Source organism: Caloenas nicobarica, chromosome 1 (genome assembly GCF_036013445.1).
Source record: "Caloenas nicobarica isolate bCalNic1 chromosome 1, bCalNic1.hap1, whole genome shotgun sequence".
In the NCBI taxonomy this organism is placed as follows: Eukaryota; Metazoa; Chordata; class Aves; order Columbiformes; family Columbidae; genus Caloenas; species Caloenas nicobarica.
The window spans coordinates 59,908,449-59,927,844 of NC_088245.1; the positions used below are offsets into that span (position 1 = coordinate 59,908,449).

General features: G+C 39.7%; 1 protein-coding gene across 2 annotated transcripts in view; it reads left to right on the forward strand.

Moving 5' to 3' along the window:
- The window catches only part of LARGE1 (LARGE xylosyl- and glucuronyltransferase 1), a 289,002-nt gene that overhangs the window by 136,864 nt on the left and 132,742 nt on the right, over positions 1-19,396 (forward strand). For both annotated transcript variants that reach the window (XR_010607125.1, XM_065646803.1), the window contains exons 4-5: positions 3,843-4,138; positions 10,690-10,772. Coding sequence is in view for 1 of the 2 variants with exons in the window: in XM_065646803.1 (XP_065502875.1) it covers positions 3,843-4,138; positions 10,690-10,772 (379 nt within the window). In the remaining variant the exon portion in view is untranslated. The remainder of the gene's footprint in view (positions 1-3,842; positions 4,139-10,689; positions 10,773-19,396) is intronic.

Here is a 19,396-nt window from a genome sequence, read left to right on the forward strand (position 1 = left end):
TCCATATCCACTGATTGCAGGGGGCTATTTTGTTCAAGGAAAGGACAGTGGGAAGGCATGTCCCTGTATGAGCAGCAGACAATAATGTGATGCTTTAAGTAAGGCTGGCCTTCAGTAGAGTTGAATGGTTCAGGTTTGGGTTCAATAAAACATGTTAGCATGGGCTTAAGTACCATTAGCGGCAGTGGAAGTGAACACAGCACTTAGAGGACAAGCTGCAGTGCCCAAGTGCAGTTACTATTGCCTAAGTCCAAGGCTGATGGTTGATTGTCATCTTGTGTGGAAACAGTCTCTTCTTACTGATGAATATGTAATTTAGCACATATGTTATCCATGCCAAATCCAGAGAAGGGTTTGTGCTTAATACTGATGGGAGCAGCATTTCTGTCAGACCTGAGGAAACTTGTGTGGGCAGTATGGACAGCCTTGGTTGTAATTTCTTGTGCTGTCTCTGTCTAGTGGACGTCAGCCTTCAGTGTTCTTACTGTGACATCTTTCAATGGCACGACTTTCTACCACTGAAACTTCGAAGCATAAGCTCATAATTCCCCTGCATCAAAGTAGAATGAAGTTCTGCATTCACAGATCTGGAGTAAATTGCTTAGACTATATTCCACTATTAAGATGGTTATCTGGGCAAGGTTTTCTACTTCCAGCTGAGATCACACTGCAGTGATTCACAAAAAGGCGTTGGAGAAAAAAATGCCTTGGCGAGTATGAGAATAGGCACCTTGGGATGCCTTAGCACCTACTTGTGGAGGCATGTATGTTATAGTGCCAAACTGTTAACAAAAAGAACTTCATTTATAGCTGCCTATATAACCGATACCTACCAGAGCATCCAGCTGAGCAGAAGTGCATAGAGTACTAAGCTGTTAGATGATTAAAGCTGAGCTAGAGCTCCAAAAGAAAAGGAATAGTTTATCTGCTTACACAGAGCTTTTATTTCTCCATAGTCCTCACTGCAGTCTTCTTATTTTTCTTTTCCCTTAGGGTCCATGGAGTTCTCTACAATGGTTTTCAAGAGAAAAAAGTAATTATGGAATGAACTTCAAATGATTTTGCTCATGGCCTTAACAGGGGGAAATCCATGAGAGTGGTTGCCTGCTATCCCAGTTCTTTCTGCAGAATGTTGGCTTTTGGTTAAAATTGTTATACTGCTAGTGCTCAAAGAGTGCAATGATAATATGAATTTTCAACTGTGAACGAATGTGAAATGGAGGAGTGGTGTTTTCTTGTATCTCTAGTCAGACAGACTGAAACATTATCTGTGAGCAGCATAACTTCCTCTTATCTCAGAGGCAGCCTAGAGTTCACTAATCATCAGTTAATTCATTACAAAGGCGTTACATGCTATTAGGCAGGGGATGAATAATAGCTAAACCACACAGAAACCTCTAGACCTTGTAAAGATGCCAAAAACCAAGTAGTTTGCACTTAAGATAGTGAAAGAAATGTAAAAAATTATGGAAAAGGATCCCACAACGTGCTCCATAAATTTGCCTGCCTCAGTTCCTAACAAAATTTTAAGCATTTGAGTTCAGATCAGGGTCATCTGAGAAGCTCAGGGTCCCTGCTTCTGCATTCGTCTTATCCTCTCAATGAGGGTGAATTTTTCCTTCCTACACTCTGCTGCTTTCTCCCTTATCCAGCCCTGCAGTTAACCTTTGGCTAAACTTTGTTTTCTCTGTAGCTCTTTCCCCAGCAAGCTTCTAACACCACTTGGTCCATTTCAAGACTGTCACCTTTCCAAGTCTGATAACTACAAAACTAGGAACTTGGTGTTAATGCTTATCCTTTAGGTTTTTTATGTAAGAAAATTCTACTGCTTCAGTCCCTCTCCTTTCAAATAAGCTATGCTGGATTGCTTTTTATAGGCTTTATTTCTTCCAGTGTCTTAAGGTGCTCTGCTTAAGTAAGGTTTAATGAAATCTCTTGCCTTAAACATAGGTGACTTCAGATATGCAGAAGCATTCAATAATCTATAGAATTAATAACTTACATATTGTCAAGTTTTCTGAATTGTTGGACCTACTGTAATGATAAGTCATTGACTGCTGTCGACCATCATATAATTATTCAGGTTTGCATTTGGGTTTTGTTTTGTGAACAGTGAAATTTTGTAGGTCATTTTTATTTCTTTCGTATTAGCACAGAAAGTCTGAAGTACAAGACCTGACACAGAACAAAAAATATTAAATCTGAGACTGACAAGGCTCAAAAATAGAGCAATAACCCCAAATGAAGAATAAAAAATAATAGCTTTAGTATTATTTATTGCACCATTCAGAAGTGTACTACTTGCTTCAGAGCACAGCAATGTTCTTTGCAGTGTTCCCTGGGACATCTTTTGTCCCAAAGTCACACAGACCTCGTTATGTGTTATGTTGGTTTATTTTGATTTAGATTAGATAAAAAGTGCCTAGACGTTAGCTCAGAGCACTCTGCCAGTTACTTAAAACTATAAAACTCAAGTGCAGTGCAGTTTAACTCTTCTACCAAGCAGCTACACACAATCAGAGAACAGGCAATGAGCAATTCTTTATAGCAGGGAGATAGTTTTGAGTCAGAGGGTGAGAAACGTACTTGTTAAGGAGAACTGCTAAACAAAAACTGCATGGTTTCTGTTTTCTAAACCACTCAAGCTGGTGTTTGATAAAGCCAAAGGGACTCTCTGCATTGGAGAAATTGTTAAATAGCAAACGTTTATTTTAATGCATGCAGTTAGAAAGTTATTTCAGAGAAATACCTTTACTATAAGATACCCAGGTATCTCCACTGTAAAGGAAAGTCTTCCTAATTATGACACCATGAATAATTCTCACTGTCTTTTTTGTTTTGTTTCAATTTGATTTCAATTGAACATTTTTGAACAGTAGTTTTGCAGCACCTTTGCAGCATTTGTACTCTGTATATATAGAGAGAGCTTTATTGAAATTATATGAAAATATGTCTCCTTTGAAAACACATCAACTGCATCCTTATTTGCTTCCTTAAAATTCAGTAGCAATAATGGACTGGGAAGTGGTGGTAGAATGTGTTGCAATTGTTGTCTTTGGTTATAGACTTTTTTTTTAGGTTAATGTATCTTTTTTATACTTTAGATCATTTTTAATGCTGTTTTGAACAAAGAAGATAGATACCTTTTGAAAACATGAAAACAAAGTGCCTCATATTTATGGGATGTAACTTTTCAGTTAAAGGTGTTGAACTCAACTGTTATTTGTGTTGTGTTTTTTGTTTGTGTGGGGGTTTTTTTTAACTCCCTTGTTGTCTTTTTCAGCCAGAATACTTTCCAGAATTTGACCCACATGTATATTGAATGTTTTTGTCCTTCTGAACCTCTTATTTCTCAGCAAGCATTTAATACTGTGTTGCTGAATACATACCAGCTGCTCCTCACATGTGAATCACCTGGGGCTACTCTTTGGCACAAAATGGTAACCAAAATGCTTGACTGTGGAGGAAATGGGGAATAGGAAAATTATTTTGTCTTGCATACATTTCTAAAATATATTTAACTGCATATTAATTGTTTTTGAATGAAATCCTCCTGTTCTTGACTATCTTCCCAGACTAGAGACTGGCAGGGTGCCCTATCCAGAACAAAAGAAACACATGCTTATCTTTTAGTGTGGTTTTAAAATTAAGAAGACTGGTAGCTCACAGAGCTTCAGCCTTTGTCCAAGTTTACCACACACTTAAGCATTGCCTTCAAGTGCCAAGTCTGCATAAAACGCAGCTGTATTTGAAACACGTCCCTGCCTCATGATGCTGACACTAAAGGAAAACGCAGCTTCGAGTGTATTCTGACAGGGGCGTTCCGTTTCCTTCTCTTGCAGATGGGAAGCCGGTGTCGCTGTCTCCGCTTGAATCCCAGCCCCACAGCCCTCGGTACGCGGCCTCGAGCCAGCGGGAGAGCCTGGAGATCCGCGTGCGGGAGGTGGAGGAGGAGAACCGCATCCTGCGCAAGCAGCTCAGCCTGGCGCAGGGCCGCGGCCCCGCGCACCGCCGCGGCAACCACTCCAGGACGTACTCCATGGAGGAGGGGACGGGCGACAGCGAGAGCCTGCGGGCTGGCATCGTGGCGGGGAACAGCTCCGAGTGCGGGCAGCAGCCAGCAGTGGAAAAATGTGAGGTAAATAAACAAAAGGAACCTGCCCGAAACGAACTTGGATATAGTTGATCCTTTAAGGACGTTGGAGATCCCTACTTCCTTCCCCCTGGAACTTTCTGTGCAGAAACCAGCTTCTTAAAGGACTTCATGGGTGCAACTTTTCAGATTATTTTTAATTATTGTTTTTTAAAAAACTTTAGAACATTTGATCATCTGAATATCTTTTGAGTTATTATTTGATCAGAGTTTTTTGTCTTTGTGTCCCCAAACCTGGTATAAAAATAAAATCCTTGTTCCAAGCTGACTTCAGTGCAGCTATTCTGATAAAGACCTGTGGCAAGCTGACCCCGTGTGTTTCTAAATTAAATGAAAGTGCCACAGTGCTTTGAAAAGCCTTATTCCTTTATTTGTGCATCTGTACTAGAACAGTTCAGAGTTTACCATTAATTAAATTGTGGCTTATAGAGCCAGCCTGTGCTTTTGAGTCACATTCAGGAGTGTGTCTGGATGCTACTGTGGAACCACCTGCTTTGCTTGAGCTGTGCTCAAGAGCTGTGGTTAGCTGCAGGGAACAGGAGATCTGTTTCTAAGGAGGTTTTAAGGCGATGCTTTGTTTGGTTTTCCCCATTTTATGCCAGTAGTCATAGCTGGATGTCATTCAGCTATTTAGTTGTCAGATATCTGAATGATGACAGTTCTGAATATGGATAGATCCAAACCAGAAAGACTTGCTTGAAGGCCTTGTGCCAATGTAGCTGGTGAAGATAACAAACATAATTCCTCCATTTATTTCTACAAAGAGGGTAATACCGTATCACCTTTTATCTTGCTTTCTGCCACTAGGAAGATAAAAGTTGAAAGAAAATAAGTGGGAGAGAAAAAGGAGGCCTAATTATCTCTTCAGATAAAGTCTATTTAATGGGCAAATATCATTTAAAAAGGAATTATTGCTTTCCAGTTGGACATCTTTGTCTGTCAGTGTGGAAAAAGGAACCAACATTATTTTAAGGAGAGGGAAAAAGAAGAGTGTGTTTTTCATTTTCCATCCTCCCAGAAATGAGGGTCTGATTTTCCTCTCTGTAAGCATTTTGGTATTTCTTTTAATAAGGGAAGGTTCAGGCCATCAATAAGCAAACCTCACTTCTCCTTTATTATCATGCCAAGCAGTGATGAGCTGAATCTCAGGTCTTGGTTGTTCAATGTACCAACCAATTTGGGACACAAAAATAGCAGCTTAAAGGAGGAACAGTTTAAGTGGCCCTTCAGTTTATAGTGTGTTTTGCCAATGAATTTACTTGCTCAGTGGGGTTTAGCATTTTGCTGGAGGCACTGGTTACATAAAATACGAAACCTTACTTCATTTGCCAACCCCGTATCTCACCGCACACTATTTTGATAACGAAATAGCTTTTTCTTCTTAAGGAATTCACTCAGTAATTCAGTAACAGTAATGGAAGTTAAAATTAAACTTCCTTATTATCAGGTTTGCCAGAGGTCTCATCGCTTATCCTATTACTGTAGATTCTGGTTCCATGTTTGTGTGAATGCTATCTTGACTGCATTCACTCTCTGTTTTCAGTGTTTCACCAGTGTAAATTAAATCTGTTTTAACCTCTGACCCTGGAATATATCACAGCAAGAGTCAACAACTTGAGTAAAAAGAAACAAGAGTCCCAAGAAGAAGAAGACTGGAGCTCTGCGGGAGACAAAGAGAGCTAGGAATAGGTTGTTTATTTCATTGAGGCAGTTCTTTGAGATTTACTGAAGATGACATTTCAGAATCTAATTTGGGATGGTCTTCAGCGATGATTAAAACATTTGAAAATGCAGTTACAACAAATGGACATTAAATATCTGATAAAGCGTAATCTGTGTGGTAATAATTGTGATCTATATGAAAAAAATAATGGGTTTGTTGCATTCCAGCCACCACTTTCTACTCTATTGCATCACAGGAGAGCTCTTCTGATGTTATAAATTGGACCAGCATTTTTTATTATCTTTTCACCTTGTGCCTCCATAAGCCCGGCATTTAGTTTGAGTTAAGTGTGCTTTTATAAATATTTTTAAAGATATTATATATTAGAAAATGGTTAATTAGCAGTATAGCATTCAGTAGGTTAGCAGAGTACTTAACGTTTGAAGCATTTTTACAGGCATATTTGTATTGCTGCTATTCTCGATAGTTTTGCTCGATAGGGTTAAGCAGGTAGTGGTCCACAAAGAACAGGCCCCCACCAACTTAAGCAGTGTAAAACACAGGAAAAACAGATGTTACCTGCCTTTGGGAAACATTTGTAACATGTTTACATTTTTGTAACAAGCTTTTAATATTTCTTAACCACATTCAACAATTATTTATGAAGGATTAGGTATCTGCAATGAAAGGCCTGGCTAGTACTACTGGAAAATTAGTGAAGTACGAAATGCTTTACCAAAGATTATTTTTAGCCATAAGAACTAATTAGAGTTTGTTAAGCTCATTATTTCACCATTCCAAAAAGTAGCCTGAGGAAGAAAAAAAATAACATCTGTTTATCTAGGCACTTCATACTCCTCATCAGCGTGGGATCTAAGGCCCAGTTCTTCATGTGTTTTTAGATATTTTCTTCCCATTAACATTAACCCAGAATGAACTTAGATGAAATACTGCTTTCAGAAACAGTTTTTTCCTGGTCTGTAGAGGCTGAAGTAATAGTTTCTAAACCATGTTAGCATGCACTTTGGATTATTTAACTCCCATTCCTAAAGAAGCTTAACTTCCTTAAATGCCCTTCAGTACCTGGGCCTGAGTGTTCCCTAAACTATTTAAAATCAAAAATAGTTCTCTTTTTGTCCCTGATCCCCAGCCTACAGGAAGAACAGCTTGATTCACTTCCACAGTGCTTTGATTAGCTATTCATATCTGTACAGATAAGCAGAGGAAGAATTCATTGAGTCTGGAAAGCAAGATGTATCATCATTTCATCTGTTGCTGCAGTGAGTTCCATTATCTAAAAGCAGCTCCAGTGAATGGCCTCTGTCCAGACTTCTTCCACACCTACTGGTGATGAACATGCCTACCATTCAATTTTAAAAGAGCGTTGTGGGAGGATGGACACTTTCAAGGAGCTCAGTTTAGTCCCACAATGACTTCTGAATATCCCGGCTAGAGTTTGACAACGGGAATTATCACAGATTGTAAACAGTGAGGAGCAAGTGTAGCATGCAGAGCCTTAGTGTGAGATGTTTGGATGGACATACTGAACCAAGCAGACAGGCTGCAACATGTTGTGGAAGTTGGAACATTCTTGGCTTATCTGGCTTCATTTCTAGGTGTTAGCTGCAGTCACCGAGCCTGGAGGTCGTGTGGGTCACAGTGGCCAGTTCTGGTGGGATGGGGATGCAATCTTCTAGCCCTCTCCAGATAGAAAATGAGGAGTTCGAGAGAGCTGTGGTGCTGCTGACCAGTTTCATAATCTGGAAGCAAATGCTTGCCGTAGTATACTCAGGAGCATGCAAGTTCTTTGAAGTGCTTCCTTCTTCCAGCCACTATTGCCCTATCTTGCCAGGATTTGGCTATAGCCAGCTGCTCTCTATGCAAACATGAATTTGGAACAAGCATGGAGAAAAATGGGAATAAAACTTTTTTAGTTGGGATGCAAACATCTGCAGACAGTTCAGGTCGTTGAGCTCATGTTGACTTATCAATTTTCCCACTATTTTTTTTAACAGTTAAACAATGAGGGAGAGGAAAGTGAATGAAGCAAAGGAGGAACAGCCTGAGTCTTGCAGCATGCTGCAGGCAAAAACTTCAGTAAAAAAAGGACTAGCTTTCTATTCTCTTTGAGAATTATTGCTCTTTTCCTATAGCTGATTGCAGGCAGGCATAGAAATGATAAATGGTATTAAACACCAGAGAGGCTGAGCAGAAGGTACATGTGTCTCTGAACTGGAAAAGGACATTCAGAAGAGCAGCAAGTGCTGTCTCCTCACTGTGCCCTGGCTAAGACAGTGTGCAAGCAACAGCACCTGCTGAAAGACATCAAGGAAAACATACTTTTAATTTTGAAACAAAGTGATTTAGGAAAAGGAGAACAGACGCAGGAAGTCCTTGACAGAATAAAGTCTGATTTTGCGAGGGTTTGAAAGGTGGAGAGAGAAGCTGCAAGGATAGGTTTTCTGACAAGTAGAGGTAGTATAAAATAATGTTGACAGGGGTATGACAGTGCTATTCTGCCAAAACCCATAAAATGTTTGTGTCTGGTCCAGTGTCTTCAGGTGAAGCATTTAAAGCAGACATGAAACCATTCTCAGTTAATTTGATTTGAATTGGCATCGAAGGGAAGATCTTAGGTCTTCCAAAAGGCTGAGGAAGACCAGGTGGCAACCAGAGAGGAGGCAGAGCATGCCGTGTCAGAAACCTGTGCACCCACAGGAACCCATGGCCCCATAAGCATGGTACAAACCACTGCTGCAAAAAAAGTTAATAAGCAGCTTCTGTTCTCTCCTGTTGTTATCACAAGAGAGAAACACAATTTTTGCAAAGTGCTGAGCATGCACAACACCCATTGACTTTATCATAAAGTGCCGAATACCTCACGGAGCTGTTGCCATAATATACTGCAATATCTTTTCTTTCTGACACCTCTCTGGACAGACAGTTGCCTTATTAATTCAAGTCCTCTTAAAACCTCAGATCTTCAATGTGCCTCAGCTAGTGAGGCACATGAGGGCTGGAGGCAGCTGCAATGTTCATGTGGGGGTTGTACAATGGCACAGCCACTTCGCAATTATATGATTCAAATTGTGCCCTGTACCAGGCAATGTTAATGGATGGGGTTGTGGCCTCTTTAGATGTGCCCCACACGTGCCACCTCTTGTGTAAATCTGCTTCTGTTACAAGCCAGACTTCGGGAATCTGTGACTATGTGTGGAGGCAAAATTCCTTATTTGTTCTCTGTGTAGTGGTCTTTCTGTGGAACATGAGGGCTGTATGTGTGAGACACCAGCTAACCAAGCTTCAAATGGAAGCCAAATGAGGCTTCCTTGCAGTTTCACAGCTGTGTCCCCAATTGCGGCTTTGTACTGCCAGCATCGTGAACTCTCCTTTATTTCTGTGACCACTAAGAAACAAAAATACAGAAGCTGGAGTGAAAACTTGCTGAGATTAATTTGCTCTTGTCCACAGGGAATAGCAGTAGCTGATTTTAAAATCAGAGAAGAGTAACTTAACAGCATTTTTCAAATTATTACTTACTACCTCAATAATAACGACTAGTAGCCCCTTTTCAATTTTCCCTTTCCTCTTGAAGACATGAGTAAACCTCTTCCTTATATTAAAAAGGGAGCTGAGAAGGCACAGAATAAGTGATAATTTACCAAGGTTCTGGGGTGGAGAGAATGTGTGTGTGTGATTGTATTCAACTTCACATTAACACTGCCCAGTACAGCCCATACTGTTAGTCACAGGCAGGGAAATGACCACCTGCCTTCGCAGCTCATGTCATAGAATCATAGAATTGCTCTGGCTGGAAGAGACCCTCAGGATCATCGAGTCCAACCATAACCTAACACTGGCACTACACCATGTCCCTAAGAACCTCATCTAAATGCCTTTTAAACACCTCCAGGGATGGTGACTCAACCACTTCCCTGGGCAGCCTGTTCCAATGCCTCACAACCTTTTCCTTGAAGAAATTTTTCCTAATATCCAATCTAAACTTCCCCTGGCGCAACTTGAGGCCATTTCCTCTTGTCCTGTCACTTGCTACTTGGGAGAAGAGACCAACCCCCTCCATGCTACAACCTCCTTTCAGGCAGTTGCAGACAGCGACCAGGTCTCCCCTCAGCCTCCTTTTCTCCAGGCTGAACAGCCCCAGCTCCCTCAGCCGCTCCTCATCAGACTTGTGCTCCAGACCCCTCACCAGCTTCGTCGCCCTTCTCTGCACTCTCTCCAGCACCTCAATGTCCTTCTTATGATGAAGGGCCCAAAATTGAACACAGCATTCGAGATGCGGCCTCACCAGTGCTGAGTAGAGTGGAACGATCACTTCTCTGATATCCTGTCTTGTTGCTGGGGTGCACCAAGGCCCTTGGGAAACCGGTTGTCCCACTCATCGATCAGAGCTTGCTCTCCCTCTTCTTAGTGGCTGCCCTTAAGACGGAAATAATGCCGAATTTCTAAGAGCGCATCTGCTTCTAATTATCAGAGATAATTTTAAACTTTGGTTCAGAAGGTTGAAGTGTCTGTGTATTTGCATACTCAAAATGTTGTGTGCTGCTAAATGTGTGTGTGTGTGTGTACAGACACACACACATATGCCCTTAGCTAATAAATGCAATTGTGTTCAGACATCTGATGTAATTCAGGAATAGTAATGACTTTGGAATGATGATGGTGTTATAACTCAATTAAGATGTTTTTAACAAACTGCCTCAAGTGGGCTGCAAACAGCTGCAAAACACCCACTGAAATCTTTAACAGTCGCCACATTAATAATAGCACTGTCATGTATGTGTTGTCCTTAATGAATGATAAAACACAGCCGCAGGCTTTAATTTTTGTTCTTTTTGTTCCTTTTCTCCAACAGACCATCCATGTTGCCATTGTTTGTGCAGGGTACAATGCCAGTCGGGATGTTGTCACACTTGTCAAGTCCGTCTTATTTCACAGGTAAAAGTAGCTTGTTTTTTCGTGTCTGTTGTATATCTGACTATGGCTAAATAAGCTCTTTTTACATTTACTCTTACTTCAAAAGAAAGTCAGATTCCCTTCCCTCGCTGCATTTTCTTTGGAAGGAAGGAAGCACGAAATAAATGACCATCACAAATAGATTCACCTGTGTAAAGATTTCCACAGTGGATTCAAGGGATCGGAGATCCGCCTGCCACTCCCATTGCATTGTGGGAATAGTGACAGTATCTATATGTACTGTAAAGCGTCTGTGCACTACTGAATGTTGTAAAATAATAATAATAGTAATAATAGCGTTGTATTCATTTAGCCTAATTCTGGCATCAGTTTATGGCACAGGTGTAGATGGTAATTTGAAAGCTATACACATAAACACACACTGGTTACTTGACTATGCCAGGTCCCCATTTAGATATTTATTTTTCAAAGTAAACCTGTTACTATAATCAGTATTATTTCATTAAATCAGATTATTTATTCTGACTTTAGAAGAGCTACTTGCAGCTCTTCAGGAGGCTTTGCAACCTGGTTTTAGCACATGGAGCACAGTGAGATCCCCAAATCAAGAGGCATAAATGTACAATGAAGACAAAACCACCAAATCCCTTAATAAACAGTAGCTCCAGAAAAAGAGAAATGCTATTAAACTGTGTGTGGGCGTATGTGTATATCCCTTGTCCAGTTTAGTTGTGTCTCTCATAGATGTTTTCCAACAATGTTGCAGAAAGTGGATCAAAACAGGGATGTGAGAGACTAATCAGACTGTTTGACTCAAATAGGACAAACAGACTAATAAAACACATGTAGAGTATACAGTAGAGTTTACTAAGGAGGTATTTTCAATACGCTGCTTTATATTGAATGATATTATATACCAAGGAGGATGACTCTTGTTCATGTCATGTACTAATTAATATCTTCTTATAGCCTGCTAGAGTGGGGCATTCCAGTCCCCCAGCCTGCTCCTTATGTTTGCCTCCAATCCTCTGCTGGAACAGTTAGTAATCACTCTCTTACAATGGATTTAGTACACCATTTTAACTATTACACGGTTTTGGTAAGCTTTGTAAAAGAATGTAAATGCTCACCTTGTACAATGTGGAAAAAGATTCAGTAAATATTGTTTTAGAGGTTGGCTAGAGTGCAGGTGGAAAGGGGAGACTCTCCAAAATCTGAGACCAGCTTTCACTATCAACACATAGCCTTTGCGAGTCTTTCTGGAAGTAGTATGTTCCTGTTAGATGAGGGCGAGGAGCAGGAAAAGCAATGCTAAAATAAACTTAACAAAAGCAAAACAACGGTAAAAACATGTATCATACTGACGATGTGCATGTGCAGAATTTTTCTGGATGTTAAAATCCTGTTAAATTTTAAAACTGTATCTATTTCCAATTAGACTTCTGAATTATTCAGCAGAAATTGGCTTTATATTGCAAAGATGTGGGGTGTTTTGTCTAGTTTGATTGTTGTTTCTAAGGGATTTCTTGCAAAAACTTATTTTTATGGTGACGTAAGTTATCCTAGTAGTTAGATTTTCAGGTCTTTTTCTCTCCTAGTACTTGCATCCATTTCGAGAATGTTTCCAAATGTGCTGTAAATAATAGGAATCTCACAGCTCAAAGGTTTAAATAGTCTCTTTCTGTGTTACTTAAAGGAAATATCTCTGTTTTACATAAGCTGCTCATCTGAACAATTAGCAAACTCGTAAACAATTCTGTTGTATAATGGCAGAATTATGTAATTTGGACGTATGTTTAATTAAAAATATGAAACCAAAACAAAGGGAAGTAGCATTGGTATTTCTAAGTCTGGTGGATTCTGCCCTTGTCAAGAGCATATTTGCTGTTTGTCTGGCAGTACTGCTCATCTCACAGGATTTGTCTGGCTCAGTAGAGGTGATCAAGATAAAGTCCAGTATAGCTAATGACACTTTAGTACAGTTAGGTACATTCAAGATAACCTATCTTGCTTGTTTGCTGAAAACATACTTAAAGACAAATCTAAGTCTATTCCTGCCTAGAACTAGCTTTTCTCTCTAGGCAGTAAATTGTTCGCTAGAAAGGGAAGATGTTCTCAAAGAAGAGACAGAACTTCTTACAAATATTTCTTCTAGAAAACACAGGTTTCTTAAGCATGTGTTGATGTCATGGCTACATGTGCAGAGATCCATGCCTCAGAAATGCTCCTTTCTTGGATCTTTATCTTTGTAGTGGCAGTGATGAAGAAGGCTAGAGAATAAACAACAAACAAACAGCAAACTCAGCTGAAAATTAATTTAGATTCCTTGCATTGGTTGCCATGTGCAGCCAATGTTTTCTTGGAGACTTATGCACTTCAAAAATTATGGTGATTGAAAAGAAGGCTTCCTCTTTTAATTGCTAGGATCTATTTAATTGTAGGGAAGAAGGATGGAGACAGGCCATGATGCTGATTAGGAGGAATGAGGAGTGTTGGAGGTGGTTGGTTCAGATGGCAGAAGCTTCATGACATCAGTAGCAAGTTCATCATCTGACTTGAGGGTCATCAGTGAAAACAGTCATGGAAATGTCTCTTCTAGCCCATAAATGTGCACCAGGGAATGCATCCTAGCAGGTGTTGTCCAATAACCTGAGCAAAACAGGCATTTGGAAGGACTGTGTTTCCAGTGGAGAAGTAGTTTGCTTGTTCTGTCCTGATCTCTACTGGTCCTTCATTTGTAGGATCACCACATTCAATCTCAAATATAGTTTTGCAAGAACAGAATGAACATGCCTCCAAACATATTGTCAAAGAGATTTTTTTTCCTATTTTGAAGTTTCTGATGATCAGTGTTCCACTAAACCTGATACAGCAAGTGCAGAATTTGCCTGTAACAAGACTGTAAGAGTCTATCACATAACTGAAGATACTTGTGTAGAAATTACAGCTGTTATTATGTAGGCAGGCACAGTGTGGGTTCTCCTTGGGCAGCTATACCATTACACCTCAGTCCTGACCTGCGACACCTTGAATACAATCTACTAGTTAAACAGCTGGGCCCACAAGGCAACCACACTTAGTACTCTCATCACTTGGCGTTTGTTGTAAGAGCATGGGTTTCAGTGAATCTGTCTGGAATTCATGGAGATGTCATGTGCTTTTCTTAGCATTTCCATCTAGTTTAGTAATTAAAGCATGTTGTAGCTGTGCATTTTGATACAAAAAGAAGTACCTAAATTCCCTACTTCCGTAGGGAATCCCTGCTTCTCTAATAGGAAAATTCTGAGAAAAGGAGGCCTCGTCAGTCTAATCATTTTCCCTCCGTGCATTAACACATTGATTATACCCGTAACTTTGAGCTAGAGTGCTAGATAGAGAGACACGAAACAGCAGGCGTGCTGGGTCGTTGAAAATAAAAACTACAGGAGTTTGTATAGGTGAATGTACAGCAAATCCTGCGTATCGAACATTTCTCCTCAGATATAAAAAAGCAAGTTTCTGGTTCCAGTCATACCGTATATATTGTGAGGCTTAGGCAAGCTACTTGTTCAAACCGTTGGAGAAACCAAACCTGTCTTTGGGTTCCAGAGAGCAGGGAGAGGAGAGGTAAGGAGTGATGTGGTTGATTCCTTATAAGAACACCATAGTTTGGAAAGGCATTTCATTCCCAGTGGAAAAAGGAGCTTGATTCCAGGTTTGTCTTTAGAAAACGTATGCTCAAGCCATCAAATCCCAGAAGCTTTTAACACCCAGTTTGACGTAACATGACAAGTCTGTTCTCAGGAGGAGACTGAGCAGAGCTGAGGTACTGCAGGGTTTGCAGACTGTGATAAATATGCATTTGCAGTGATGCACAGAGGACAGCTTGTAGAATGAGTACTTAGTCCTAGTCTGCAACGTTCCTGCTTTCCTCTCTTGGGCATCTAGTTGCTAATTATGACAGATTTTATACATCTGTTGCAGGAGCAAAAATTTTTCCCTCTTAGCCAGTTTAACATAGCCAAGCTCATATCATTGTGTCTGAAGTGCAACTTTAGTTTTTCCAAAGCAAAAGACTCAACACTAAAAGTTAGAGATATTGGGTCAAATGGGCAAAACAAAGTGAAAGTGCTTTTGGAAATAGTGCATATAGTAGTATGCAAAAAGCATCTATGCTTCTTTTTCAAAACTGGAGCAGTGTCCAGGCTAAAGTGTACTCTACCTTTTCCAAAGACATGCTAAACACTATGTTTCATTTGGGAACAAAGAAAGGCCAAATTTCAGAATTATAGCATGTTGCTGGCAGTGAGGTCAACCTGAGAATCTGTGAAAAATTAACTTCTCTTTCGTGCCAGCAACCTTTTTTTTTCTTTTTTTTCTTTTTTTTCCATATGTCAGTCCCTTTTCTTTGGAGAAGTTACTTCATTAGCTGTACACTCCATCTATCCAACAGCAATAGTGGCTTCGTAATGGTGATGGGGTTTCATGGTGTAAACAAAACCAGTCAACTAGACAAATGCTTTCTAATATGAAGTATTGGTCTCTTTGCTTTAACAAAGCTGCTTATAACCCTAAAGTTAAGCATATGTCTAAGCATTTTTAAAATTAGGATATTAAACTGTGTTATAGATTGCTGTATGAATAATAACTTTTTTGTTAGGACAAGTAGAATAAGGGAAGCCAAATGAAGATATAAATTAAATAAAATGAATGACATGCAATTTCCAAGTAAGAGTCACAAGTCAACACTGGCTAGTAATTAAAGCTTATGTAATCTAATGGCTGTATTCCATGGAGGCCACTTTGCCTTAATGGAGTTAATTTGAGAATGTAAAACCTCTGTCATTGTCTCCAACTTTTCTGACATGTTAGTCTATTTTGTGGGAGATTCTTCTGGCAAAAACTATAAAGCACGAACTGGTTTCTTTGATCCATATAGGTGCATCAGTAATACACACTGCTTTTGTATTTTCTAGCTGTCCTAACAATGGAGGCATAATGGGAAAGCAATGTTTTTAAAAAAATCTACACATGAAATCTCTTATTATTTCCCAAAGCACTTCTATAAGTTAACACAAAACAAGGAGATCCATGAATGAGGCAGCTAGTGCATCTTGTAAGATCTCTGCAATAGTTCAGGGAACATTTTAATCAATATGGGATGTGAAAGAGTATGAAAAAGCTGTAATGATTTCACATTAAAATTCTCCCTGTATGAGAGGGATGGTCATACGGGCATTAGGAAAAAAAAATCCCAAGCTGCCTTTTATAATTTCTGTTTGAAGTTCTTGTAACCATTTGTTACAGATATAAAAGGCATTACCTTGTTGTGCTTCCCTTAATAAAGTATAGGATTTGGAAGTAAACCCCCTGGGCTACTGACCTTTTTATATTCTTAGAAAATAAAATTCCTCTGTTGCAAAGAGGGAGCTGTGCAACCAAGCAGCCACTTTTTGAATTGGTAACAATTGAGCCATGGAATAATACAGAAGGGAAGAGTGAGTCTTGGTTCACTACTCCCTTTTTCAATTGTAGATTTTTGTATTTAACTCTGTGGCAGTGGCTATTCAAAAAGAATGGGCCACAAATGTTTGAGCAAGCAGATCAAAATTTTGATGAAGAATAAGAAGTTTTGAAATGTAAAAATAAGACATCCTGATAATAAAAAATATATAGAAATGGGTATGTCAGAATGGGCTCCTAAATTCATAGTCTGAATTTTAAAATTACTGACTTCTTTTCATTTTACTAAACTTTACAGGACCTCAGCAATTCTGAAAATGAAAGCATTCATTTAAGCTCCTATATTTAGGCCTAAGAGCCTATATTTAAGCATTCACACTTGAAAATCTCAGCCAGAATCTCTTTTCATTCACTTTTGAGGAAAGCAATTTAGAAAAATAAATGTGTGTTCTTTACGTATGGTTTACTTTGTCAGATAGTGTTCTGATCTTACGATAAGTGGAAATAATTTAATATATGAAGATTTGCAGTTTTCTAAATAGAGCGGTTAAAACCTTGAGTTTCCACTTGATGGGAAATACCCATATTTTGAAATGGCATTCATCTGCATTAAGACATTAGTGCATCAGCATTTTCCATGTAGCAGAAGCTGTGAGAAGTTGTAGTCGGTAAAAATTCAATGTTCAATATATTTGAGGTAAATGAGACCTTGGGAGAAATTCTCTGGCTGTTTCAATACCTGCTTCTATAGTGAGGCATCTGAAAGACCTGGGGCTCAGAGTTCAAGGCCTGTCTGTTCAGAAACCCAGGACACTAGAAACTTTGACTTCCAAACATATAAATTCACAGGAATACCAGGAATTTTCCAAAACCTACTTATTTTGTAAGATAAGTTTATCAAAATTGTCACATGCTGGTCTATGTTATTCCATAGTTGCATATACTGTGACCATTTACAGTACAGTCCTTTCTAGCAGTACAAGATATAACCAACCTCTAGCATGTGTGGTTCTTTCATTCTCCAGACATGCCCAGTGGAAAATTAGTTATATGCAATAACATGTACGTGAAAAATCAACACAACACACAGCTGTGCTTTGAGGTGGTTAGAGAAGTTGAAGTCAAAGGACTTCCACATTTGGAAAGAGAGAAGAGGTTTGCGTTAATCATCACTTTCTCTGAGACGTGGTTCCAGCTTCCCTTCAACCCAAGAAAGTTGTCCTGCACTGAAGTCCTCAGGCTCAGGGACTTGGAAAGATCCTGCTGCGTCATCTCATTAAGTCCCCTGCTATTTCAGGAAACCACAGCATTGAAATCCTTTTCATAACTTGATCTACCTTCACAACAGAAAGAAGTGTCTTTCTTAAACCAGAGCATCATATTTTTCCAGTTTCACGCCACTCAACTTCCACTAGTAAACTTCAGTGTCTTCAGCTGCTTCTCAAAATTCTTCCAAGGCCACGCCACCCCTCCTTGTTACCCAAGTGAGGGGCTCTCAACCCTCTCTCTGGAAGACTTGGGTATCTCCCAGACTTTTCAAATTTTAGCTGCTAAATACATGTGAATGATAGCTCTCCACATGGCCATCCCTTAACTTATCATAGGAGCAATACATTTTGATTTCAGTTTTATAAACCTAATATCCCAAAAGGTGTCCGTCCTGGAAAAAGACCAATCCTTCACAAAATCCTGATTGTCGCTCCTAATTCTTACAGCCAGTGATTCAGTCATGTTGGCACATAATTAAGAGGAAAGTTGACATCCCTTTCTCATATCTCTTCAGTAAGATTTCTCATCTTACAGAATCTCTTCTGTATCTTTTACAATGGATGCTGGGTTGATCTTCAAGCTTCTGAACTTGTTTCATAAACGCTTCAAAGCAATCCAAATCGTTTAGGTCTTGCATATTGCAGACCCCAGAAAAAGTAAAAAATGGCATCTGTGTGTATGCTAGTGCTGTTATCTTCAGGTTTTCCATGTTTGAGTTTGTGCTCTGTTGGCTTCTAGCACCATGCTAAAAACCTCACAGTTCACAAGACTAAAATCTTGTCTGGAGTAAAATTTTCTGTGACTGATGCACATTTAGTTGTAGATGTCAGCAGGTCACTATTCTGTTTCAGGGATATATTTTTGTAAGTGATAATCTTCTGCTTTGCCTTTGACATATACTTTCCTTCTAGCTGAATCTTTACCATGAGGCTAACAACTTGGAAGAGATTTCTGTGTAGGAGTACAACTACTCCTTTTTTCTTTTTCCCCAGTAGGAGCTGAACTGAAGAAAATGTCACCAACTTGTTCCCATTTAAATTTTATACACTCTGGGTTGTCCAGATGAGTATAAACTGTTACTGAACATTTAGGTGCCTTTGTATCAGACTTTTTCATTTCAACTAGTGTGTTTCATCTTCAAATACTTTATATCGATTCCATTTAACTGGATGATGGTTTGGAAGAAGATGCGACTTTTTTTTGGTTTTAACTGATTTTTTACTCGTCTTACTCTAGTTTGCAATACATAGATAAATGACCCTGAAAAAAAAAAAAGGAAAATAGATTACTAAAGAACACCAGCTGCGAAATAGTCCTACCAGATACCAGACTCAGCCCCTGCTAAGCAGAGGGACCTGTGTGGAATGCATATGTTGGCGTTCAACACCTATTTGCCTGGAGATATTGCTCTGCCTGTGCCCAAAGCCACTGGTGGTGTGCTTTGTTTCTCTCGGCATTTTCTCTGCTAATGAAATCTATTTCCTGATCAGTGCTATCTCCCGATTTTTTCTTGGCAAGGTGCCTGGTTACTGCGGAATCTGCATGAGCCAGGATGTCCTCTTCTTCTCTCCTGCTGGGCTGGTGAAGCAGATGTAATTGCTGCGATCCCTTTAGCTCGGTAATGGGACACTCAGCAGCTGGCAGCCTGCGCCTTTCCCTCTCCCCTCCTCACTCCAGGGCAAGCTGGAGATTGAAAGACCTTTATCATTTTGCAAAGCATGTTGTGGCTTAGTGTTTTGGGCATTGTTAAAAGCAGATCAGCTGTGGGTTTATTCAGCCATCGTGATTATCTCATATATAAGGCTTCTAACCAGCCCTTTTCTGTTTTTCCTGTGAGTACGTAATTTCATCCACAGTGCCCTTGAAGCCAATACATCAGCTTCACTGACATCCGTGGGTATTGGTTTGGATCTTAGGTGCAGTATTTCTAACAC